General features: G+C 35.0%; 1 protein-coding gene and 1 non-coding gene across 3 annotated transcripts in view; both read right to left on the bottom strand.

Moving 5' to 3' along the window:
* Positions 1-12,786: 12,786 nt before the first annotated feature.
* On the bottom strand, positions 12,787-12,893 carry LOC118528596 (U6 spliceosomal RNA). The gene has a single exon (XR_004913737.1). It is a non-coding gene; the product is annotated as a U6 spliceosomal RNA (small nuclear RNA).
* Positions 12,894-20,410: 7,517 nt separating this feature from the next.
* GABRG2 (gamma-aminobutyric acid type A receptor subunit gamma2) overlaps positions 20,411-26,614 on the bottom strand; it is a 102,681-nt gene continuing 96,477 nt past the window's right edge. Inside the window, exons 8-10 of one of the 2 annotated variants that reach the window (XM_036081035.2) lie at positions 25,479-25,684; positions 23,487-23,510; positions 20,411-22,145 (exon numbers count right to left, since the gene is read on the bottom strand). In XM_036081035.2, coding sequence (XP_035936928.1) covers positions 21,870-22,145; positions 23,487-23,510; positions 25,479-25,684 — 506 coding nt within the window. In that variant the 3' untranslated portion in view covers positions 20,411-21,869. The remainder of the gene's footprint in view (positions 22,146-23,486; positions 23,511-25,478; positions 25,685-26,614) is intronic. The other variant, XM_036081036.2, reaches the window with a different exon arrangement.

Below are 26,614 nucleotides of genomic sequence, written 5' to 3'. Positions count from 1 at the left end.
AACCGTAAGTCTCTTAATCTCAGGAAACAAACTGAGGGTTGCTGGAGTGGAGGGGTTGGGAGGGATGTGGTGGTTGGGGGATGGACATTGGGGAGGGTATGTACTATGGTGAAGGCTGTGAATTGTGTAAGACTGATGAATCACAGACATGTACCCCTGAAACAAATAATACATTATATGTTAATAAAAACATTGTAAAAAAACAATTATCTCTTTAGAAGTCATGTACTAATGGTGCAAGACATGTACTAATGGTGTAACATAGTTGAAGTAAGTGAAGGAACTTACAATCCATTTAAAATGAGATCTTGTGATTTTACAAGAAGAAATTTGGTAATCCTTACAAATTTTACCCAGTGGATCACCTGTTATCGTATAGTTTATAATGCCAGGCAATGTGGTTCACCCTTGAACAACACAAAGGTTTGGAACACTGACTCAACTGCCCCGCCACTCCCCCAGTGCCGTGTATAAAGGGACACCTGGGTGGCTCAGTCACTGGTTGAGCATCTGACTCTTAATTTCAGCTCAGGTCTTGATCTCAGGGTTGTGGGTTGAGCCCCGTGTCAGGCTCCACACTGAGCGTGGAACCTGCTTGGGATTCTCTCTCTCCCTCTGCCCCTCCCCCCACCACCCCAGTTGTGCTTTCTATCAAAAAAAAAAAATCCATGTATAACTTTCTAATACCCCAAAACTTAACTACTAATAGCCTGCTGTTGACCAAAAGTCTTACCAATTACATAAACAGTCAGTTAACACATATTTTGTATATTACATGTGTTATATATTACATTCTTACAGTAAAGTAAGCTAGAGAAAAAATATTATTAAGAAAATCATAAGAAAAAATACATTTACAGTACTCTACTGTATTTATAAAAAAAAAATCCACATACAAGTGGACACACAGTTCAAACCATGTTTAAGGGTCAACTATTTATTTTACACTTTATAGGTTTAAAAAGCTAGGAAAACAACCAGGTAAGCAGAAAAAAATATTATAAGAATAGCAATATTTTAATATTTTTTCTCTAATTTAGTTAATATACTCTGGTTTATTTGTAACAGAGATATACAAAATTATTAGATATATGGTTAAATTAAAAACCAAGAACATTGCAATCTGGCAAATCAAAATGTGCCTTGCTTTCTCGAACTCTTCTCTGAAATTGCTTTTCTCAATGAAATTACATCTAATCAATCAATTTGATTAAGCCATCTAGTGTTGCATTACTTGGGCTGAAATGAACACAGTTTTATTAACTCTTGGTGCTCTACTTCCAAACTGGCATAGTCTTCTGAAATAGGTGATTTCTTGCAGGTGGTATGCAAAATCCCAAAGTAATCATGCCATATCTTCCTGGAAGTTCCAACTTCATTCAAACAGTTTTGGAAAAGTAAACAAAAGAATCACAAGGAGATACATTCACTAGAATGACTAAAATTAAAAGAAATGACAACAACAAATGTTTCATGGATATTGAACAACTGGAATCCTCATACATTTTTTTATGGTACTGTTAAGTATTACAACATATTTGGAAAAAGTTCTGATGTTTTTTTATAAAATTAAACATATATCTACCCTATGACCTAGCAAGTCTATAACTAGATATATACCCAAGATGTATGAAAGCTTATGCCCACAATGATTTGAAAAACAGTGTTCATGTAAGTTTTATTTATAGTAGCCTTAAACTAGAAAAAAATTAATTTTTCATCAAAGAATAGATTAAAAAACTTAGGTATGTTTTTACAAGAAGATACTAAGAAATATAAAGGAACGACTGATATGCAATTACATGGATGAATCTTAGAAACATTATCCAAGTGAAAGAAGCCTTACACAAAATAATACACATGGTATATTTCCTTTTACATAATACCAGTAGAGTTGAAACTCAACTATGATGAAAAAATTCACAAAAGTAGTTGTCTCTGGGGAGATGATGGATAGACTTCCCAGGGGAGGGACATAAGTGAACTCTCTAGGAGTGATAATGTTATATTTCTTGAAATTGGTTTTCATTACCCAAGTGTATGCATTTGTCATATAATGGCACACTCATGATTTGTGCATTTCCCTGTTTAGAAATTTTGCCCCTGAAAATGAGTATGGATTAAGATAGTAATAGATCGATGAATTATAGGTTGAAAAGCAAACATAAAAAATATATAAATCATTTAGTGTACATATTAGAAGGGAAAAGCCTGTACAATAAATAGTTTTCAACATGAAATTACATAGAAACATTACTAAAAGTTCTGTCTTTTGTGATCTTAATATCAAATTAAGATTAAAGTACAATAACTTAAACATGGGCCAATTGATTGATACAAAAAAATGGGGACTATTGGCTTAAAACAAGCAAAAAATGAATAGTTAAATATGCTAGGAGAAAATTCAGATTTCTCAAGAATTTTGATGAGATTCTGTATTATAAAGATAAATTGAGAAGAAAGGATACTATAACCGTGTTACAATAACACAATAAAATAATTGGTCTTTGTAGCACTGGTTTAAAAACAAAAAACAAACAACAGCAACAAAAAGCCTGTGTTGTCCTTGCATCCTTACTTACAATTTGATTTTAACATTGTAACACTGCAAATGAACCTAGATTTTTATGTCCCTTGTATATGAGAACATAGTATTCCTCAATTGTACAAACCCATTGACTTCTAATTCTGACATGATTATAGCTACAAACATCTTGAAATTCTGAATAACATAAATCAAATTATTTTGGAGGCAAAGTTGGAATTAAAAAAAGAAAATCTATAGGTGATATAAATAAAGAGTGAACAATACCTATGCAGCAAGAGGGGAATGGGGACCAGGGTTATCCATCATTTTAATCTAGGAGTTTAGAATTAACAAATGACCAAAGAATAAGAGAGAAGTCCTTGGTCTGAATAGGAAATAAGACCCCTGCTTAAAATCATGTCACAGGATGGATTATTTTTCCTTGCAACTTAGGACACTGTGTGGAAAATGTGTAAGTCCCTGAATGATCTTAGATATGCTAATTTTCCCCCTCTGAAAATTTCCTTATTTACAAAATGGATATTGTAGTTACCAAGGGTTGGGCAGTTTTTATCAAAAGAGGAATCTATTACGTTGGAGGATAGAAATGCACTAGATTTAATAGGTAATTAGAATAATAAGCAGTTAACTCAAGAAAGCTTAGGTAGAGAAACAAAAGAAGGCTGGACAGAATATTGAAATCCTTAAAACCACAAGAGTGAGGTAAATGAGAGTGCAAACAAAAGGCTGGTTCTTTTGAGTGGCTAGCCTTTTATAGGCTTCCAACCAAAATTGGTGGCTCCATAGCACCTGCCTCTGTGAGTTACTTGTTCTCATATTTTAGTCTCTTATTTTATGCCTCTTGAATTTCCTACCAGTGTCTTAAATATTTTTGTTCATTTATTTTTTTATTATCTGTTTTTCCCATCCCATCACACTTGTCCAAACATGTCAACAGAAGATTAAGGTCCAAAGTCCTAATAGGTTCAAGTTCTGTCCTCATATAACTAATGGTTGCCTCCCCACCTGGCATTACTGTCTCCAGCCATACTGCTCCTAGCGTAGCCTCAGTCCTAGACCATGCTCTTTATGTTCCCTCCGCCTTTAATACTTTTCCCATGGATTTATTGCAAGATCCTCACTCCCACTCAGTACAGGTTTTTACTCAGATGTCACCTCATTAAAGAGGATATTCTGATCACACAAGCTCAAATAACATCTCCCTTGACTTTCAGTAGAGTTCTCTGAAATTAAAGCAGTCAATGCATCAGCAAGTGTTCTATTAACATGATAGGAGAACTCATCTTTTTTGGTTTTTACTTGATAATAGATAGTTATGGCCATGAGTGTGATTATGGAAATTGACATATACCCATTCTAATTATATAGAGGGTTCCTGTCTTTCTTATGGTACAAATAAATCGTGCTTGTTGTATAATATTAAAGGCATATGTACCAGTAGAAAGAACAAAGTGAGCATTCCTCTTCTCACTGTACCCCCTCCCTCGCACCCATCTATCAGCCCTCCAGTCCTCCTTCCCTCTTTCCTTTTTTCCTCTCTCTCATTTGCCTTTCCTCTCTTTCTTCTTCATGCCTCGAGGATGACATGTAGTGCTGAGATCAGCATTCTCAAGAATTAGTGTAAACCCTCCCATATTTTAAAATTTACATTTATTATGTATCTGTGTGTATATGGCACTTATAGGTACGCTTTTTTTACATATGGGATATACACACCAGTGCAACTTGGTGACTAAATCTCTATGTCTATATAATTTTGCAATGTGCTTTTCTCTCTTAGCAATATATTATGGATTTTTTTTTATGTTAATGAGCTTAGATCCACATCATTATTTCAGCTGCTGCATGGTAATCTATACATGGATGTACCATGCTTGTAATAATCAGTCTCTTTATTTTTTTATTTTTTTTAAAGATTTTATTTATTTGACAGAGAGAGACACAGCGAGAGAGGGAACACAAGCAGGGGGAGTGGGAGAGGGAGAAGCAGGCTTCCCACTGAGCAGGGAGCCCGATGTGGGACTCGATCCCAGGACCCTGGGACCATGACCTGAGCTGAAGGCAGACGCTTAACGACTGAGCCACACAGGTGCCCCATAATTGGTCTCTTTAATGGTTGCTTTCAATCTTATATTAACATAAATGCAGCAGTGCATGTATTATATATAATTTTACATATCTTTTTTAAACTTGCGTGGACATTATATTATGTTGCAGTACTACAATAAATAGAATAGAGATTTCTGGAAAGGTTAGATAGATGATAGATAGATGATAGATGATAGATAGATGATAGATGGGTAGATGATAAATTTATTTTATGACAGAAGTAGCAGGCACTTTAATGTGGCAAATACCTGATTAGTGAGTAATTTTTGTTGGGTTAGGTTTAAGCATATGAAATAACTTAGGTCTTACTTTAAATCATATAAATTCCAACTAGAATGATTAATATAAAAAGAAAAGTACAAAACTATTATAAAAAGATATACAAATGTGCTTTTTACTGTTTAAGGAAGACTTTTTGAAGGAAAAGTACATAAACAACAACTGTGAATTAAAACCTTCTGTATGCTTTAGAAATCATAAAGTTTAAAAAACAGTGTGGGTAAACTGGGAGAAGGTAAATACAACATCTGTGTATCAACAACAGAGGCTAAATATGCTCACCACAAAATAAACACCTACAAATGAATAAGACTGAAAAAGAAAAAAAAAAAGGATGAAAGAAGAGATAAAGTGTGAAAAATATACAGAGGATATGACTAGTCAATTCACAAAAGAAATTTGAATGATCACGTAGGTAAGGAGAGATATTGAACCTCATTAACATAAAGAAAGTGCAATTTAAAACAAAGCACAATTTCACACCTAGAAGATTAGAAAAAGTATTAAAAGTCTTAAAGTAATATCTATCAGCAGGAATAAGAAAAACATTTTTCTCCCATATTCTTTCTGGCGGGAGCCTAAATTGATGTAGCCACTTTGGAGACAAATGTTATTAGATATGAAAACTAAGAATAAGAATAGGATGAACAAAACTACCCAGCATTTCTTTCAGATTATATACCCTGCATGTAGGTTCTTCTTTGATTTATTTGAGTTGGAAAAAAAAATACACATAAATTCAGAGGATTTATAGAATCCCTTAAATCTATTCATTAATATTCTAGGGTGTCCATTAACTTCTGCACCAATGACCTCTGGTGTAGAACTTCCTTGTTTGCAAACTAACATCGTGTAATAAATATCCAGTGGCTAGCAGAGCCCTCATAAGAGACTGAGAACAATTTAGACATCTCAAAGCTACTTGAAGAGCAAGAAATGGGGCTTTCTCTGTTATAATTTCACCCTTGGTGGAATTCTAGCTGAGAGGCAGATGACCAACTGCTATTCCTGATGTTTGTGTCCCTCCAAAGTTCATATGTTGAAGCCTAATCCCAAATGTGATGGTAATTATGAGTGGGACATTTGAGAGGTGACTAGATGATGAGGATGGAGCCTTTATGAATGGGATTAATGCATTTATAAATGCATTAGGGGTGTGTGTGTGTGTGTGTGTTTAATACCTATTCTCTAATGCCAATTAGGTCACTGCTTCTCAAGTGCTTCATAAATTGAATCTACTTCTTTTTCATACAAATTACTTGGGAAGTTGTTAAATGTATAATCTTGGGCCCAATATCCAGAGATTCTGATTCTACAGATCTGGACTGGTATCTGGTAATCTGTATAATTTAGATGTATTCTGTGACTTTTCACTATAACAATCTCCATCAGTATTTACCCCTTCACCTTCCTAGAACTTATGGTCCACCAGGTACATTAGTCTTCATGACAGACCACCTTCACATCTCACCACATCACCGAATTTTTGCTCCTTCTTTAGTCATGATATTAAAGATGTTTTTCCTTTGCCTATGGATCCCATTGCATTTAGTCTCATTAAGAGTCTGTATCATTAGTGATACAAGTTATTTTCTTTGTCTTCAACTTTTTCTTGATGACAGTATTAAACATGTAAAATTCTCTCCCATCTTTAAAAAGATAAAAACTTCCCTTCACCTCTTTTAGACCCCCTAGAGCTATTTTCTTATCTCTCTCCCTCCATTCACAACCAAGTGTCTGAAAGGAGTTGTCTGCAATTGCTGTCTCCATTCTTTCACCTTCTATTTATGCTTTAGACAACTACTATCTGACTTCTGCCACCTCCATTCAGCTGAAACTGTTGTAGATAAAATCACCATTGACTTCTTTGCTACTAAATTGAATGGAAACTTCCCAATCCCAGTTCTAGTTAAACTTTGTGCAGAACTTGATCTGTTCATTACCCTCTCCTTGCATTCCACTCTATTTCAGAGGAGGTGGAGTGCTGTGACCCCGCACACTTCTTGCTAAGTCCTTCTGAGCCTTTTTATTGGATTTTCCTTTTGTTTTTCTCGTGTTTATATCCACTTTTTTATTTTTTTATTCTGAACATCATCCCTCAGTAATCCTATCCAGTCCCTGATCTTCATGTACTATTTTCTAATAATTTAGACAATATTTCCAGTCTATATCTCTCTTTTTGGTTCCAATCTAAATATCCAAGTTTCTATTGCATATCACAACCTGGATGGTAATACTACTACTAAATATAAGAATCATAATAATTGAGAAATAACTACAAATCAGGCTCTCCATTAAGCCTATTTCATGAATTATCACAGCCTTATAAAGTAGGTTCAAATAAGGTCCCCATTTAAAGATAAGTAAACTGAGACTTAGAGTTATTTAATAAGTTACTCAATATGTACAACTAGAATCCTAGAATCCAGATGTGTTTAATTCCTAATCCCACACTGCTAGCCATTTTTTTTATACTACATCTAAGGTTAAATATGCAAGGAGTTCTCCACAAAAACTCAAATCCAGCAGGTCCTAAACTGAAATCTTCCATCTGGTTTACTATCACAATGATTTTCCATTTTTCCATCGGTTCATACAAGCAAGAAACTGGACTTTTTGGCTTATAGACCATATCGGATAAATCACAAATTTTATAACTTTTACTTTCTTAATAGTTTAAAAATGCAGGACTTTCTATCTATCCCCACTGTTCAAAGCACAATTACCTGAATCAGTGCAGCAGCTTCCTAACTGGTGTCCCTGCTTCAGGTCATGACCCCTCCAATCTATTTTTCATAAGGCAGTCTGAATGATTTTCTGAAGTCAAATCCAATCATGTCACTTCCTTGCCAACTTAAAGCCTGTCAATGCCATTCCACTGCCCTCAGGATAAACTCCTTACCAGGGCATGCAAGGTTATTTGTGACCTAGTATCTCCTTACATCTCTGTCTTCTTCCATCCAAACTACTCATTTTATTCTAAACTCCAACCTAAGCAGGCTGTGCTTCATTTCAGTTCTAAAATTTTAAAAGAATATTTCCTCCCACCTAAAAATTGTATCCTTCTTACCCCGTTCAATGGGTCCTTCATAATTCAACTTAGATGGAGCTTCCTCTTGTAAGCCTTCTCTCTCCCACCAAGATCCTCCTATGTTCTCCCAGAGTGCATAGCTGTTTCCTTATAGAATTCATCACACTGCATTATTATTACTCATTTTCTTACCGAATCTGTCGCTGCACTTTATATCCCTTCAATGGTGGCATCATGACATTAGTTTAGTTTAGTTTTCCCCAGAAGCAGAGCCTGAGGGAAGGATTCAAGTACAAATAATTTTGGAGGTGATCTCTGGAAACACTGGAGCAGACTAAAGAAAAGAGGGAAGGGAAGGTAGCCAATGAAAAGCTCAAGTGCATTACCACTATAGGTTAGTGGAACTTAATATGCTGAGGTCCTCTGAGAGCCAGTGTAAAATCTGCATCTCAGAGTTACCCCAACCTAGGAGAGAGTTTGTGTATTCACATACTGTCCTGGTTGCCCTGAACATTAAGTTGTAGCACTGATTAATCCCAGACAAACCAGAGTGGTTAATCACCCTAACCACCAGCTCCTACCAGTTACTAGTTGAAGGCATCTAAGGGAATGGCAGGTGAGTGGAGAAGTGGATATTAACTCCCTGACACTTGTAGCCTGTTGTGTAGACAACAAAATTAATTCCAGTGATCCAAAAGCCCTCAATCAAAGAAATTTAGGAGCTGGCAACTGAAGGTAGGGCCATTACACACTGGATGTGGGTGATGAATATGAGTCTCCATAGCATTAGCTACAGCCTTGTTTACTCCTCTAGACTTAATGCCTCTGAGTGTCTGGCACATAGTACGTATCAAAAATATTTATTAAATAGGTTTACATATGAATAAGTTACATACATATATTAATTTAAGAAGGAAGCAAATTTCTGTGATTTGTTTATTCTGTCCTCAGCATGGAGCATTAATTCTAGCTCTTAGTAAATGATTAATATTTTGAATGAATGACTAATTAAATAAAGGTCTTACTGAAGGAAGTAGATGATCCTTAAGGTCCTTTAAGCTGTAAGATTCTATAATATTTAAAAAATCAATATGTACCTTCCACAGTATCCTCTTCAAACACATCACATTATTATCTGTGTGGGTACTGTGGAGAGCAAAGCACACTATTTAATCATCCTTAACCAGTCCACATTAGGCAAGTGGAGTGTTGCAATGTTCTTTCATCAGCCTCATAGCAGAGTGACTGTGACTAATTGGACAAGGGCCACCATGACCCAGTTTTTGGGCCCTGTCACTTCAGAAATATTAAAAACACACTGAGATGGTGGAACACAGATCGACTGTTGCCACCTGAGCTCCACTAATGACAGAAGTATAAAGAGAACTCCAGTCTCCAGAGCTATTATTCTGGTGCTTCCCGTGAGTATTTTCTGTATTTTAAAAAAAAAATGGAATTGAAAGGGAAGTGTGGGTGTGGAAGAAGCTGAGTCTTCAAATAGCTTTCTGAAATGCCTTCTGAAACAGGACGGGTTTTGAGGAAAGGATTGTGGGAATGTGTTTAAACAACAATGGAAAGTGGATGCACTTTACTTCTGGTTTTTAGAACACTTAGCATTTAAAAATTTTTTTGTTTATTTGTTTGTTTGTTCTGGCTAATTGTCTATGTACCACTGTCCTCTACATTGCTGGTAGTGATTTTTTGGGTAGAATTTCTTGTTCTCTAAGAAAGCTCTTTTTTATCCTGACCACATATAATGTACTCTAAAAATGCAGATTTTTATCACAGCAATTTTCTAGTTTAATAACATATCCCTTTTCTGATTATTAAATCATGTGTGCAGCTAAGGATTTTAGAAAACTCAGAGTGATTTTATTAGCATTTTTTTTCTTGTATCTATCATCTACCTATCCATCCATCCATTCATAATTACATATTCTGTCTACCAAATTTGGGAGTTATCTTCATGATTTTCTGACTTAAAATACACTAGGGTACATACTAAAAATCTATTTTGGAGGCCCAGAGTTAGGATCCTAGATAAGTAGCAGGTCATGATTTGCTTTAAATGTGAGTGACTTTTGTAGTTCCATCTCAGATGGGTGGCAAAGGACTTGATTCTTATTGGATAATTCTTTTTGGGAGCCAGCTTTCAAAGCATCTGAGATCTAGGCACAGCTTGAGGGTCAAGTAACTCTGGTCAGGGGATATGGACCCACAGGTATTAGAACAGTGAATAGAGAAAACAATGATTTCAGATCACAAAGGCAATTAATTTTTATGTGCCTAATTCTCTCTCAGCAAATGTATATAGCACACATCAGGGAAAAGAACATTTAGAATTTCCTCATTTGGTGGTGCCTGGCTGGCTCAGTCAGTATGTGACTCCTGATCTCAAGGTCATGAGTTTGAGCCCCACTTTGGGGGTAAAGATTACTTAAAATAATAAAGTAGTTAAAGCGGCCGAGGTTATGTGTACTTTACCCCAATTTAAAAAAAAATTTTTTTTTAAAATTGCATTTGGTGAGGGTTCATGATTCTCTCTTTTTTTTTTTTTTTTAAGATTGAGAGAGTGCATGTGCATGCATGCACATACACATGAGTGGTGGGGAGGGACAGAGGGAGGAGAGAATGTTAAGCAGGCTCCATGCCCAGTGTGAGCCCATAGGAAACTCGAGGCAAGGCTCAATCTCAGGACCCTGAGATCATGACCGGAGCCAAAATCAAGAGTCAGGCACTTACCCAAGCCACACAGACACCCCCACTATTCTCTTAAATTAAGAAATGAAGGTTATTGTATGGGTGCAGATATACATATAGGTATATTTTCCACAACAATTGGATTATTCTGTTCACACATCTTACAGAATATTTTCCAACTATTAACATATTATTTTAAGTTTTTCTACTTGCAATTACATAGTTAAAACTTCTCATGCACTTACAAAATGCATTTTGTAAAGTAAACTAATATAAACCTAAATAAACATAACAATGGGTCTACTGATATTCCAGAAACTATATCCATTCCCTTCATTTTTTTTTTTTTTAAGGCAGTGTTTGTACTTGGGATGTTTATGTGAAATTCTACTCATATCTTATATAAGTTATAAAAAGTAAACCTGGAATTAATGTGGTCCAAATTTCTCATGAGACTATTCTGAACCTGCTCTCTTTTCCTCAAGGTCACAATGCTGGTTAGTTGCAAAAACAGAGTTAGAATAAAATTGATTTAATTTTCTTTCAAGATTCTTTATATTGTGCCCCTGGCTTAAAAGCCAACAGTTATATTTTATTTTTATGGTAGATTAATATTGTTTATAGATAGATATAAATGAATATAGAAAATGTACATATGTAATTATATCCCTTTAAGTATTTTTGTCTTTTTTTAAATAAATATATATACTGAAAAAGACACTGATCAAGTAATTTTCACAAAATGACCTACCCATGTACCCGAAATACAGATCAGGAAACAGTATTATCAGTTCCCAGAAGCCTCTCTGGTGCTCAGGAATCCTCTCCTTTCCCATTCCCATAAGAATTCCCCTTCACCACCATAGATTAGTTTTGATTCTTTTTGAATTTTATATACATGGAACTTAAAATATTCTCTTTTGAGTTTGGCGTTTTGCTCTACATTATACATGTGGATTCATTCATGTCATTATTTGTAGTTTATCTGATTGTTGTAAATTATGTAGTGTAGAATATGCTGTTGTGTGAATATTCTACAGCTTTTTTTATTCATTCTGTAGTTGATAGGCATTTGAGTGGTTTCAAGACATAAGCTATTAAAAAATAGTGCCCTGAGTGGGTGCTTGGGTGGCTCAGTTGGTTAAGCATCTGCCTTTGGCTGGGGTCATGATCTCAGGGTCCTGGGATCGAGCCCCGTGTAGGGCTCCCTGCTCATGGGGGAGTCTGCTTCTCCCTCTCCCGCTCCCCCTGCTTGTGTGTGCTCTCTCTCTCTAATAAATAAATAAATCTTTTAAAAAATATTGCTCTAATCTCTTTCAAAAATAAAAATAAAAAAATATATATATAGGTATTTTAAATGAAAATTTCACAAATCATAGTGGGTTGCATTCATTTTACAGATTTTATTTTGAAAATTCTCCTTTATCTCTCAACTGCCTATTATAGGTGAGTACTTTTCTATGCTTTAATAAAAATTCAGAGGTAAAAACTGTAGCCCCCACTTTTAAGATGTTTTTAGCTTTACAAGGAAGGCTATATCATATATACATTTTGCAAATTTGGGGAAGGGTAAGGATTTTGTGGCCAGATCTTTACTTCTGAATTAATGGTTTTTACTTACCTGGTAAATTTCCAATTTAATGCTTTTTTGCCATTATTTTATAGTGGCTCATGTGCATTAGTTTGTAATGTAAAATAATTTTCTACCATAGCTCAACATAAGCCTGAAAGCCATAGCTTTCATGGCAGTAGCAGGAATTTTTTTTACTTTAATAAGTATTATCAATTCTCTACTGCCAAACTAGGGAGGTGAACAATTTATTTTTGTGTTTATACATTATTTTTTTAGTTTTTATTTAAATTATAGTTAGTTCACATACAGTGTAATATTAGTTTCGGTGTACAATTTAGTGAGTCAACACTTACATACAATGCCTGGTGCTCATCCCAAGTGCACTCCTTAATACCCATCACCCATTTAACACATGCCCTGCTCACTTCTCCTCCAGTAACCATCAATTTGTTCTCTGTAGTTAACATTCTGTTTCTTGGCTTGCTTCTCTCTTTCTTCCACCTATGACTCTTTGGTTTCTTAAATTCCACATATGAGTGAAATCTTAAAAATATGGAATGTTTCACAAATTTGTGTGTCATCCTTGCATAGGGGCCATGCTAATCTTCTCTGTATCATTTCAATTTTAGTATATGTGCTGCCAAAGTGAGTACAAGAGGTCAACAATTTAATATAAAACATCTTTCAGAGCACTTTAAGATTCTCTACTGTTTAGTTCCTGGGTAATGTCACTGTGCCTAAAAACAAATACGTGTTCAAAAGAAATGCATGTTGGCTACATAACTTCATATAAATGACAAAAATGACAATTTTGAAAGAAAAACTGATTCACTAATCTATTAGGTACTAATAAAGTTTCTCTCCTTGACCAAACTTTAGTACAACTTCTCTGAGTCCTTTATCTCAAATAGGCTCAACTTTTGGACTTGTGTATTCACCTTTGCATTGCCCAGGTTCAGCAAGAATCCTGTTGAGTCAATCTAGCAAAAATCCCTTGATGTGTCCTTTTTATAATTTTCTATCCACTGAGTCCTACTGTACGCTGTGGCCATAAATTCCCACTTGTCCTTATATTTGTGGTTTTCCCTCACTGCAAAACCCCCATTGCTCTAGCCTCTCTTGAACAGTCTTTCATAATGTTGTTAACAAGTGTCCTGAATAATTATATTCTAGTGGGGGCTTTTTAATGAAAAATGTATTATCCTGAGGAAACCCAATGATCCACCACCTTCTAGTCTTGTTTTCTATCTGTATCTTATAAATATAAATATAGACAGAAAAGATATAAATACAGTTGAAATTTGAATAATACAAGTTTGTACTGTTTGCATCCACTTATACACAGATTTTTTGATACAGTTCTGTAAATGTTCTCTTATGATTTTTAAAATAACATTTTTCTAGCTTAATTTACAGTAAGAATATAATATATAATACATATAACATGCAAAATATGTTAATCAGCTGTTTATATTATCAGTAAGACTTTAGTCAACATTAGCAGGCTGTTAGTAAAGTTTTGAGGGAATCCAAAGTTATATGCTTATTTTTATCTGCACAGAGAGTCAGTACCTAAACCCCTGAATTTTTAAGGATCAATTGTATATTAAAATTAATGGAAGAAACCATATATATATATATATATATATATGGTTTCTTCCATTAATATATATATATATATATATATAAATTATATAGGATCTGGGGAGAGGTAAGGATTTTGTGATTAGATCTTTCCTTTTACATTAATAATTCTCACCACCTATTGAATTTCAAATACAATACTTTTTTTTTTTTTTTTTTTTTTTTGGCAATACGGTATAAACTCTGTAAGGACAAAGCCTATGCCAATAGTTTCTACCATATCTCCAAAGCACAGTGCGGTGCTTGGCAGATGGCAAGTACTCAACATACTTATTGAATTGAATCATATCTTCATTACTTTACAAAGGCATCAAGTATTTTGGGGGTAAAAAGTAAAAGATTAAAAAGGGAGAGACAGAGTCAGTAGAGGCTTAAAAGAGAAAAGGAACTAAATTTAAGTACCAAGTATAATTGCACTACTATTCAGCAGGGTTCAAATCTGGTCTTCATGAGCACTCAGTTCCTTCTCACTTTCAAGGGAGTCAGAACACTGTTCACTAAGGAAGTTGTAGTCTTGTACCCTGTTGAGTGCTGGGTTCAGAGGGTCTATAAATTGATCCATTTTCCGTCTGGTTTTATTTGTAGTCACTTTAGGTTAAATTGTATCCAATAAAGTCTCAATTGTCCCTATAGTCATTTTATTTACAGAAAGAGGACTCTGGCTTTACTAATTTTAGCATCAACCCAGTATAGAATTGTACACTTGGGGTACTCCTAACTCAGAAACCATGTCTCTTTTTTAAACTGAGCAATAGCAGATGAGAAATACTGGCTTAGAAGGTCCACATTTTGTTAAGATAGCTCCAGGCTGCTTTACCCTATAAATCCCTTACTGACTTGGACATTTGCCATGGGGCTCACAAGAGGGCCATAGCTATTAGCCCACATTAACTCCCCAAAAACAGTTTCCTGAAGGCATTTCCTTGACTATTATAAAGCCGATTGGAAAGTTGTTCATGTTGAACAGAATACACAGTGTAAAATATATCAATTTTTAGTACTCCAATGTGATTCCCTTCAAAGACTACTTTTTTTTCATGGATTAGGCATCAACTGAAAAGACCTAAATTTAACCTTTATAATCAGAGTTTTGATGACTATGATGCAAATGAAGAGGCTTTGCGATGCACTACATGTACTAATTTTTGGAGATTTGCTGGATAGTTTCTTTTTCCCTAGACCCGTTCTCCAGCCTTCCTCACCATGAGGTGTACCCCATGAGGCTAATCTCTGTAGCCCACACTATCTGGGTTTCCTTGCCTTCTACTCTCCATTTGGTTTGACCAGTGGGATGCTTTAGGTAGGAGCGGAGAGAGTTCTGGGTGTTAGTTCCCACCCTCCCTCCCTGCCTGGCCACTGTTTGGCAGTGGCTATGTCATCTATCTAAAATCACAGCTCCTGTTATGTGGCTTCTATTCTATGGCATTTTCTATGTTCCAATACTCCTTCCTCTTGCACTTTCAGGACTAGAGTGGTGTCGTAGACAGAATAACACCCCAAAGATGTTTATGTCCTAATTCCCGGAACTTGTGAATATGATGCCTTACTTATTAAAAAGGACTTTGCCGATGTGATGAAGTTTGGAGTCTGGAGATGAGTGCATTATCCTGGATCATGGAGGTGGGCCCAGTGTAGTTACAATGGTCGTTATAAGTGGGAGGGCAGGAGGTCAGAACTAGAGGTATGATGGAGGGAGCAGAGTTTGGAGTAGTGTAATTGCTGGCTTTGAAGGTGGAAAAGAGCCCCTGGTCAAGAAATGTGGGAAGCCTCTAGAACCTGGAAAAAGCAAAGAACAGGTTCTCCTTTAAAGCCTCCAGAAGAAACTCAGCCCAGAGAACATCTTTAGTTTAGCCAGTGAGACTACCGACTTTGAGGTATGATCATGAATTTGTGCTGTTCTAAATAACAAAATTTGTGGTAATTTGATACAGTGGTAATAGGAAACTGAAGCAGATGATAATGGCTTTCTCATGGTACTACACCATCCTTTCATTGGTGAACCTTAACATTGCCTACATCTTTGTGAATAACCCCTTCATTAATTTTTCTTCATTTATCCCTAGTGTACCATTTGATTTCTTCAAGGACTCTGTTAAATGCATATACTTTATTTAGTAAACCACTTTTAGAGATTTATTCTATTTAAATAGTGGGAGATATACACAGTGCCTGTGGGAGAGATACACAGATATTCATTGTATCATTATTTATAACAATAAAAATAAGTGATAATGTAAATTTTCAGAATAGGGACTGACTAAATAAATTATGATACAGCTGAATGATATAACAATAGAATGCCAGAAAATGTTTGTTACATATGTACATACATACATGCAAGATTGTGTGAAAAAAAAAATCAGGCTATAAAACAGATCTATATCTATACCTATATCCATATCATGTTTATACCTCTATTATCCATCTATCTCACTATATAAAGAAAAAAAATAAATGATGCTTTTAGTGGTTAACTCTTGCTAGTAGATAAAGGATATTTTTTTCTTTGCAGCTTTTCATATTTTTCTAAAAAGTTTTCATTCGTGTTCAGAAAGTTTTAAAGCAGTAATGGGTTCTCCTCACATATGGTGGAATGCTTTGTATTACAGAGAAAATCTTTTCTAATTTCACCCAATTAGAATAATAATTTCTTCTATCTGCAACTATTTAGTGCAGTTCATTATAGTTACTTGTATTCTTATCTGACTCTTCTATCATGTTATGGGCATTTTGAAGCAGAGAATGCCTTAAAATTTATTTCTTCCTATACTCATAGTACCCTTTGCGAGGCTCCTGATAGGTGTTTACTGAAAGCTTTATATTAAATTGATTTTATAGATGCTTAATCAAAACTTCTTTGATGAGGGACCCATAAAAAAATACAAATAACAGAAAAAAACTAAAAGGCAAATTTATATAGCAGGGAGATAGAAGATAACCTGATTTAAGATGCAAATGGTGTTGAATTATTTATATCAGATTCTTGTCACAGAATTGTTCATTTAAAATTTGCTTACTTAGAGGATTGAATAAATGTAAGTACTTAGCTGAGGTAAACATTAGGATTAGGCTACTCAACAATCCCAGTAAGTACTGGAAGAAATAAAATAGCCTATCATACTTTAGTCAGATTGGAAAGGCTTCATGGACTAGGTAGAATTTTTAATTAGCAACTGTTCACTGTGTGAACAGAGAAAGGCATTCTAGTAATATGGCAGTATTTTGGAAAAGACTCAAGGAGGAAATAGGACAAATGAGTCAAGACAACTGTGTGGAGATATGACAGTTTAGGAGAGTCTGAATGTTAGATGGTATTAAGAACATTAGAGTGATAGAATTAAGATGGGTTAGAAGGGACCAAAATAGGAATAGTCAGAAAATCCCCAGATGTGACTTGAATTTTCTATCCCTGGTCCAGTGACACTTTTTTCTTTTTTATAGCAATAAAAGTCCTCATGTTCATTTCATTAAGGATCTTATAAATTTAGCTAAAAAATAACTTATTAGCTTAGTTATATTGGAAAAACATACTATATTAAAATGCAACTACACAGCTATTGATAATGTCACTTATGTTTATTTAGCAGTCCAATTAGGCATTTCCATATTTTTAAGGAAAATCATGTTTTACTTTTTAAAAGCTATCTACATGTATATTTATATTTATCATCTATGGCAATTTAAATGATACTGTTCCAGTTGGGAATAGTTACTCACCAATACTTGGCTCTGTAATTTTCTTCATGTACATGAATTTCCCAAGCATGTTATATCAGTAAAGATGTTTATTATTCCCACAAAGTGGGAATATATAGTAATTCACTTCATAAATTATAATCATTATTCTTAGGCAAGGTAAACTATGATCCTGTGCCCTTTCTTTTCTGACCTTTCATATATGTGCTGAGGAAAATTATTAATATCCAGTCCCTCTTTGGTATTAACTCAGTTACTCCTTATAATAAAACTATGAGTTATAAACCATTATTATTCCCATTTTCAGGTATAATAGGTCTTGAAAGGGCCTGGATTTGAACCTAGGTAAGCTGGAACAAGAATCTCTGCTTTGCCATTTGTTATACAAATAATAAGGGAAACCTTTTATTTATATCCCAGATATGGCAGAAGAAAGTTATAACTGGATTTACAATTGGTCTATGATTTTTGACCTCAGAACAAGTAATAATAAGTTCTACCACTTTCTTGATTTGGTAGAAATAATGAGCCTATAGAGACTAGTCATGGGAAACTCTTTGGTTGTCCATTGTCTCAAGCCCTGAGGGACAAAGGCCAACTCTGAGTCTGGAATTTTTCAGATAACTGGAGATCTCTTTTTTCAAGCAGAATTCTGAAAGCAGTAGGTAACACTGACTATTGATTGATCATTACATTAGGTAGAGAATGAAAGAAATGCAAAATTTATCATCTTATCTTTTTTTCTGGGTATTCTAAAATTTCTGTCTCATTGCAATAAAATAAAGTGAGGTCGAGATCAAAGAAAGAAGGCATCTTCAAGTTTGGCAGATCCTAAAGTATTAACAGAAAGAAAGTATTCCAGAATACTCCTGAAACACTGTAAGGCCCAATAGAAAGAGCAATGGTCAGATGCCTCTCCCTCTGGCTGTGTGACCTTTGGGCAATTCAACCAGCAGTAAAAAATATAGCAGAGCTTTTGGTCTAGGTCATTCTCCCTACTCCTACACATTTGACAAAAATTCGTAGTGACAAAGCATAGAGATAGCAATTTTTGACATAATCTCCAAAGACCACATCATTTGGTTAATTTAATTTGACCTTCATCACAGACAAAAAAATGTTGCTACTAGTCAGAATAATATTGAGACTTAAAAGAGGGGATGAAGGCCATATAATGAATATGTACTCAGCTAAAGATAAGGGCATTGGGTTAGACAGAAGACACAATCTAAGTGAAAGCTATTTTTTTTAACATGTCTGGAAGGTGAGAAAGAGATGTTTAAATTGGATGCAGGCAGCCATGAAGAGCCAAGAGAATGACAGGCAGAGGAAGGTTAGGGCAGCTGTGCTTGTAAAGGATTATGCTACTTTCTTTGGAGAATTTCAAAGGACTTCAGTGAAATATGACACTATCTCTGGAGCATGTCTCCCTATGTTTTTAAGTTTTGGGGATACAGAGAAAGGTTCTTTGTCCTTAAAAGTAACTAATGTATAAGATTTTCTCAAGAGAGTCTCAGATCTTCAACCTATAGTTTAAAGGAATGTTTGCAATACAAATACTCCTTAAAAATGAAACCTCATACTGTAGAATCACATTAAGACATACATGAGTATTGCTGGATTTTTTAAGGAAAGCTGATCTGATGGAGGTGAGAGGATCGTGGCAACAGAATACTATGGGCCCCGGAAGTGAAGGAAGACACTTTTGACCACTTGCTGAGGGCTGAGTGCCACTACATGGGGTGGCATTATTATACCTTTTAGCTGGTAAAATGGAGGCTTATAAAGGAAGAATTGACAATTGTCAAACAACGGGTAAATAGTAGAGTTGGGATCACAATTATGTCTGACACCAGTGTCCATGTTCTTAACCACACCACAAGTTTTGAGGTTTGAGCTTTACTTACTTGGTGACATTTCTTCCTTCTATTTCCATTCCATACCCCCAAATATATCTCTTAATTTCTTTGAAGTGAGGAGCATCCCCATGCATAATAAGATCACACTGCTCACAAATAAAGCTCACATAAAGGGAAGGCAGCATTGGGGAATGCTACAGGAAAGATGGGTCACAATCTTTACAAGTCCAGCCAGACCACCGACATGCAACCATCAATTAGAATGCAGCATTTTTATTGTAAAAGTCCACATATTAGGCAATTCCCTTTGTGAAAAGGTTTTTTAAATACATAGATGGGGAGCAGCTAATAATTAAGAATTAGATTACATATAATATATATTCATATTGCCAGTACTATGCACACATTGGAAAGCTAGCTTTTTGAGTGTCCCCATTACAGAATACATTTCAAGTTGACAATAATGTGTTTCTTACCATTGAAAATTTGCCAACAACTCTCCCAAAGAGTCAACATTAAATATGTTAACAATTCAAAACATGAAAATAATTCTATTTACATGTGTTTGAGGTTATATACTAGAGCACTGATATATTAAAGGTTTGTAAAAGTGGCAGCTGAATGTGTTTCAAGATTCATCCAGATAACTCAATGAGGACCTTACACAGTTTCATAACAAAGCCACTCTTTCTTTTCTACTCTTTTTAGATTATCAAGTTAATACTGGCTATGACTGAATTCTAACTTAGAAAAATGATTGCCATAAAGAAGAACTGACAACGGGTGCTATTTTAGAAAAATAAGGATTCAGGATGAGTACATGAAGGTGGAGCTCAACTCATCATGTTTGAAGTCTGGGACAACCACTTCATGTGACTATCACATACTTGAATGAGGCCACAGTCATAGGTTCAACCTCCATGTAAGTCATTCATTTGTTCTTTCAATTTTTAAAAATTAATCTTCAGTACTTTTTCTTTTTCTTTGTTTTTTTTTTTTTTTTTTTTTTTAACAGAGCATAGAATACAACATTCTAAACACCAGTCAGGTATGAATCCTGCCCTTGCCTTTCATGTCTTCAAGTGGAATTGTGGATGGGGTCAAAGCTAACTCATCCCCAAACCTGGGAAAAAATATACAAACTCTAATTATGCCCTAGTAGGCCCATTTCTGTGCATAAACATAGGACTTAAGTATTGTTTTAAAAGAAGTATGGACTTTGGCTATTTTTGTTCATTATCAAAAATTTATTTTAGGCAAAGGTCTTTGGATCCTTCTGTTAATTTTCACAAGACCAAATAACATTTGACAATACCTATGTGAAAAGATGAATCACTGGTTGCAGCTGGCTCAAAGAGATTCACAGAAGCATATGAAGCCAGTTCACTTCAAAACATATCTGTTGAGCACCAACTATGTGCCAGGCACTATATAAGGTGCTGAGGACCCAAAGAGGAAATTACAAGGATTTTGCCCACAAGGCACTCACAATCACTAGAAGCAGATCTTGAGATGGAGAATAAATTCTGTTATAATCTATCATCCTAAAGGAAGATAAAGTAGCTGCAAGCACATACAATTACTTTATATTCTATGAAATTGGGCATATTTAGAGGTGGCAAATGTCAATTATTCAGTCTATATTTTACTTAAAGTGTTTTAGTATGTCCTACATGGAAAAAAAAATACGCTGTTTGAATCTTCATGCGTGAGGGAGATGGTAGAGAAAATTCCTCCCTCCAATTCCAAACCCAAACCCTTATAATTACATTCATGATTCTTTTATAGCCCAAAGACACAGAATAAAAGACAATGCTTTATGATGTTAACTTCATTCCATTTATTTTGGCTCTAAAGAGATGCATGCATTAAACTTGAAGCATTCTATGTTATTGAAATATTTACATCATTGTACATGTGATGTGGAGGAAATTTTCTTCCTATCTTGGGATAGAGGTGTAATAGATTTCTAGTCTAGGCTCTTATATTTAAAGTGACTTGTGATTTTTCTCAAATGAGGGAGATATCCTACTGGGACCAAATTTATTACAACCTGCCCCCAAATGAACATAGGGTACAGTTTTGGACCTTTTGCATCTAATTGTATTGTGAATTGATTAAGGACACCACCACTGTAAGTAGTCACGGCTTCCACTATTTCAATCATTGTAGCTGAAAAAGATCTAGTGTTCTTGCTCTAATTTCACTTTGCCTTGCAGGTTTGAAACACAGCAAACATTAAAGTTCAAATTACACTTACCACAGGAGAGTTGGGCAAACAATAGGACATTAATACAATTTAGCAGGTTAGAACATAGAAACAAATTACCATAAACCACACAGGGGATTATTTAAGTGGACTTAGAAAGGACATCTTCTCTCCATGAGATTTAGTGAATAAGACCCACATCAATAAAACCCATACCTCTTTCACAGGTAAAGGTAGGAAACCCAATAAACCAGATTGAACAAGCAGAATGCAGTGGGGAAGAAGATCCGTGCATATGAGTCCATTTTGGCAATACGAATATGTATCCTCCCATGTCTCCAAGCTCCTGTTCGACAGTCTTCAAAACAGCAGAAGAAACTGGCACAGTCCTTGCCATCCAGACACTCATACCCATATTCTTCATCTCTCTCTTGAAGGTGAGTGGCATTGTTCATTTGAATGGTTGCTGATCTTGGGCGAATATCAATGGTAGGGGCCTGAGACAAGGGTAGGGAAGAAGAGTTAGTTATACTTCATAAATCCTAGACTAGATCTCCACAATGTCACCAAGGTGAATGATGAATCTGAAAATGAGTACTCAGGAATTGCTATGAAATCGTGATCTACAATGGTAAAATTGAACTTAGAAGGAGAGCACATTTGCAGATTTCAAATTTTGAGCTTAAGCAGTGCAGCTGAAAATAATACCATCAAGCTAATAGCTATAGCAAGAAGATTGAACACCAAAAGAACTCAAAGTTTAAAGATTTAAATCAAACAACTACATGGAATCTTATTCTAGTAAATATTAGATGTGAGGTTGGTTACATGAAGGCATTTAATGGTGTTGCATGTGAGTAGAACAGAGAAATAAAATGCATCAATTTTGAACTCAAATTTTTTGTCATGCTTACCTATAGGCAAATAGTAAACCCCATTACACTGAGCAAATGTACTAAACGCTATTAAAAGAAAATGTTAAAATATATATAAATATAGGAGTTTTCTGAGTTTATACCACAAATGGTATGGCTTATGTTTTAAAAAAATACAGTGTTTTGTCTACCATTCAGCATCTAGAAGCTTCAGAATGTCAGCAATGTTTACCTAATGTGAGTGAAAATTCGGAAAAAAAAGGCTACCGTCTTTTTAGTATTTGAGAATAAACTAATACCAATTAATTGAATGACAATTTAATCTTTGCTGCCCTTTAATTATGAAAGTACAATAAATCACAATGATTAATTCGGAGGAATTAATTTTAGGATATTTATTATAAATATGAACCCTAGTGTCTCTAAGTTATCAGAAATCATTGCATTATTGCATGATAGAGCCAAAAGGCCCCTGGATTATCCTAAATGGAAGGGATGGGTGTTTTCTTTAAAGCATTTCAAAGAGAATGTTACTTTTATAGAATTGATAGATTCAAAATTCAGAACAATGGAGATTATAAAAAGTTACCTATCAAAAAACAATCCTGTTTTGAATTAGGATTTACCGAGTTACATTTTAAGAGCATTTATAGTATATATGGTAGGTGCAGTCAATGAATTTTATCTGAGAAGGGAGGATAAGGTTTGACTTTGATGTTTAAAGAAACCCTCTTTTCTAATGATATGTCCTAGAGCTTATAGCTTTATAGGGTCAAACCTCTGCAAATTAGTGTAGGGTTGATGACTATAGAACTTTCTTCATCTCAAAGGTCTTACCTCTCGTAGAATGTTTAAATATCTACTCACTAAAAAAACAACAAAAAAAATCGAAACACCATGTAAGCGTTAATAATTAAATTCAGCAGTGGCATGCAGTGAATTTTCATTCCAAAAACATTATACCTTGAAGGAAAACATCCGAAGAAGCTTTGGGTTTGTAGACAGAAAAGAGAATTGCATTTTTTTTTTAATTAAAAGAAAAAAAAGAAAAGAAAAAGACAAAATAAGATAAATTAAAAATACATTTTAAAAACAGTAAAATGAACTGAAATTATAAACACAGAAGGACAATTCTGGGCTTGGAATAAAGTATATGCCTAAATTTGGAAAATGGAATTTGGGGATTTCAATAATTTAATCCACAATTATCTAACTACAGAAGCCAGTGTTGTTCACTTGTGAGGAAGTTTCCACTGCCTGGTTTCCCTGTATAAAAGTACTGTGATTTTATTTTCTAATTAACATCAAGGAGACCTTACTAGGTAAGTCTTAGCACAATGAACCAAAGGGCATATTTAATGGAAAAATGAAATTTCAGCTTCTCATTCACAGCTTAGGCTCTTTCTAGTTGTGATAAATCATCTAATTGGCTTATAAGAGGGAAATCCATAAAATTTTCAGATAATTCGATTTTTTCAGTTTCTTTAATCCCCTCTGCAATGATAGAGCTGTTAGAAAGGGCATAAGAGCTTTTTCCAAAGGACTCTTGTTTAAAAGTTCACCCTCACATCCTTGTTAATGCTGGCATGTAATAATGCTGAGTGTCATAGAACCCTCTTCTTGGGGAAAAATGTAATGGAAAGTGAAGGATGGGGAGAAATAATAATTAAAAAAAACACAGTAAGGAAAATAAAACAAGGATAGAAAAAATGCAAAGATAGAGAGGCAAACAGGAAAGGAAAGGACTGCATAAAGCATAGTGAATATTTGGGAAATTAAGGATTAGCATTTCTTTTTGTATTATTAATCATCAAGAATAATGATTTTTTTTCTTTACCTGTTACAGATTCTTACATTCAGATAAATATATGCCATTTGTAGAATTTCACCAGCGTTCCTGGAGATCAGGATTCAACCTAGAATCGGCTATATTTCCTCATTAAAATGTAGTTCCCCCAAAGTTGGTGGGTCAGAGCGCTAGCCAATATCAAGGCCTTCATGGCCTTTATGACAGACCAGGAAAGCATGAATTCAGGAAGCTAGGGTGACTTCCTTTGCCCCTGTCTTAGAAGGGAATAGACCTTAACTTCAATGGGGCTTCCTAGAAGCCAGACAGCCACTATACTCAGGTGCATAAATGAGTAGCTACTTGCTCTCTTCAACATCCATACTAAAGGATAATTATATTAGGCTTGTATATTTGTGCCTTATCATCTCTATTTAAAGTTTGGTGACAAGGTGAAGTCATCCTACCTTTTTCCAAATCATTGAAATCAATCCAGGTTGGTAACCGTATAAATCATCAACATCAGCCATCATCATCAACTATTAATGGTAAGGACTTTCATGTGTAAGGCACCATGTAATGCTTTTTACCTTCATTACCACAGCAGCCCTTTAAGTTATATATTTTTTATAATACTCATTTTATATATGAGAAAACAAAGACATAGGGAGGCTAAGTAACTTGCCCAAACAATAGATGATCCATTTCATTTAAAAACAAAATGATACTTTTTAAGTATGAAACCAATTGTAGTCTTCTTGTGGTAAAACACACACAATTACTTGCAAAATTGTGGTAATCTTTGAAACTTCAAGAACATTCAGGCTTCCTAATGGAAAGCCTTGAATGAAAATGTTAATTTAAAATATCAATAATTTAAGAATGTTATAGTAGGGAGCAGAAAGATGACAATCAATGAAACCTAGAATAAATGCATGTCTCAGAAACGTTTATAATCCCTATGAAATGAGAATAAGAGTCTGCCTTAGTGAATCAGGTCTCTCCCAAGTAAAAATTCTTATGGCCTGGTCAAAATCATACATTCTCTTTTCATTTTGGAGCCCAAAGTGTTGAGGCTTAGCCTGCAGACAAGCTAAGACCAAGCCAAAACAAAATCAGGTGGCCTTTACATAAAAATTTCAGTGATCCCAATGGGAAATGATACATACAGGGTTTTTCTTCTTTTTGTCTTTATCCTTGCTTGGTTTCCGGTTGCTGACAAAATAATGCAAGGTGCCATATTCCACCAAAGCAGAGAAGACAAAGATGAAGCAAACAGATACAAAGAGATCCATTGCTGTAACATAGGAGACCTTGGGGAGTGACTTCCGGGCAATGGTGCTGAGGGTGGTCATTGTCAGGACAGTGGTGATACCTGAAGAAAGGTACAGTAAAACAGATCATGTGACCTCATCAGCAAGTTGGGTAACTGAGTCATTACTGAGACCAAATTTGTTTTGTGACTTCTGATAAGCAACCTCAGTAATGGGGAAGGAGGCATAACTAACTGTAACCCATTCACTCTGCCCACAAATATTTATTGCCTGCTTACCAAGTATCAGTTACTATGACAAACACTGAGTATATGCTGAAAACTAAGACATGTTCCCTGACCTTATGTACCTTATATTTTAGTGACAGAGAACACTATAAATCAAGGGGGCAAAGGACAGTATAATTACAAATTATGGTTTATGTGATGGAGAACAGCAGGGATGGTGAAAACTTAATTAGATGGGATACTGAGGAAAGACATCTTTGAGGTGGGTGCTATTTAAGGAGAAGTTTTTAAAAAGTTAGAAGACACCAACTTCTGACTAATTGTAGAGTAAATAAAGGAAGATACTGAGGAAGGGACACATTATCTTTTTAAAAAAATTTAGAATACCTAGCACCTGGGGAGAGGCAAGGGTATCAAAGTGATGCTGAGATAACAGAAGTTATATCATGCAGAGCATGTAAAGGAGTTTACACTTTATTTAAAGTACAAGGAGAATCCATTAAGGGTATCAAATAGAGGAAATGAGCTATGTGACATGTTCTGATTAATGAATTTTAAAAAACTATTTATTATATAGAGAGAAGATGGGTGTGGTAGAAGGATCCTGAGGTCACCATCCCCAGGGATATACCAAGGTGTAACAACTACATATATTGCAACTCATTCTGAAAATGACCTGAAGATTGGCAGAACATAGTCTATAACAGCTAAAGTCATAAAAAGAAAGCCACATCAAGAAGGGAGAAGGGTAGGAGGGAAGAGGTATGGTTAGGAACCAAACTACTGTTGTGACTACCCAGAAGT

Source organism: Halichoerus grypus, chromosome 2 (assembly GCF_964656455.1).
Source record: "Halichoerus grypus chromosome 2, mHalGry1.hap1.1, whole genome shotgun sequence".
NCBI classification, from domain to species: Eukaryota; Metazoa; Chordata; class Mammalia; order Carnivora; family Phocidae; genus Halichoerus; species Halichoerus grypus.
The sequence above is the reverse complement of the archived record's forward strand: the minus strand, read 5'-3'. Positions and strand labels throughout refer to the sequence as shown.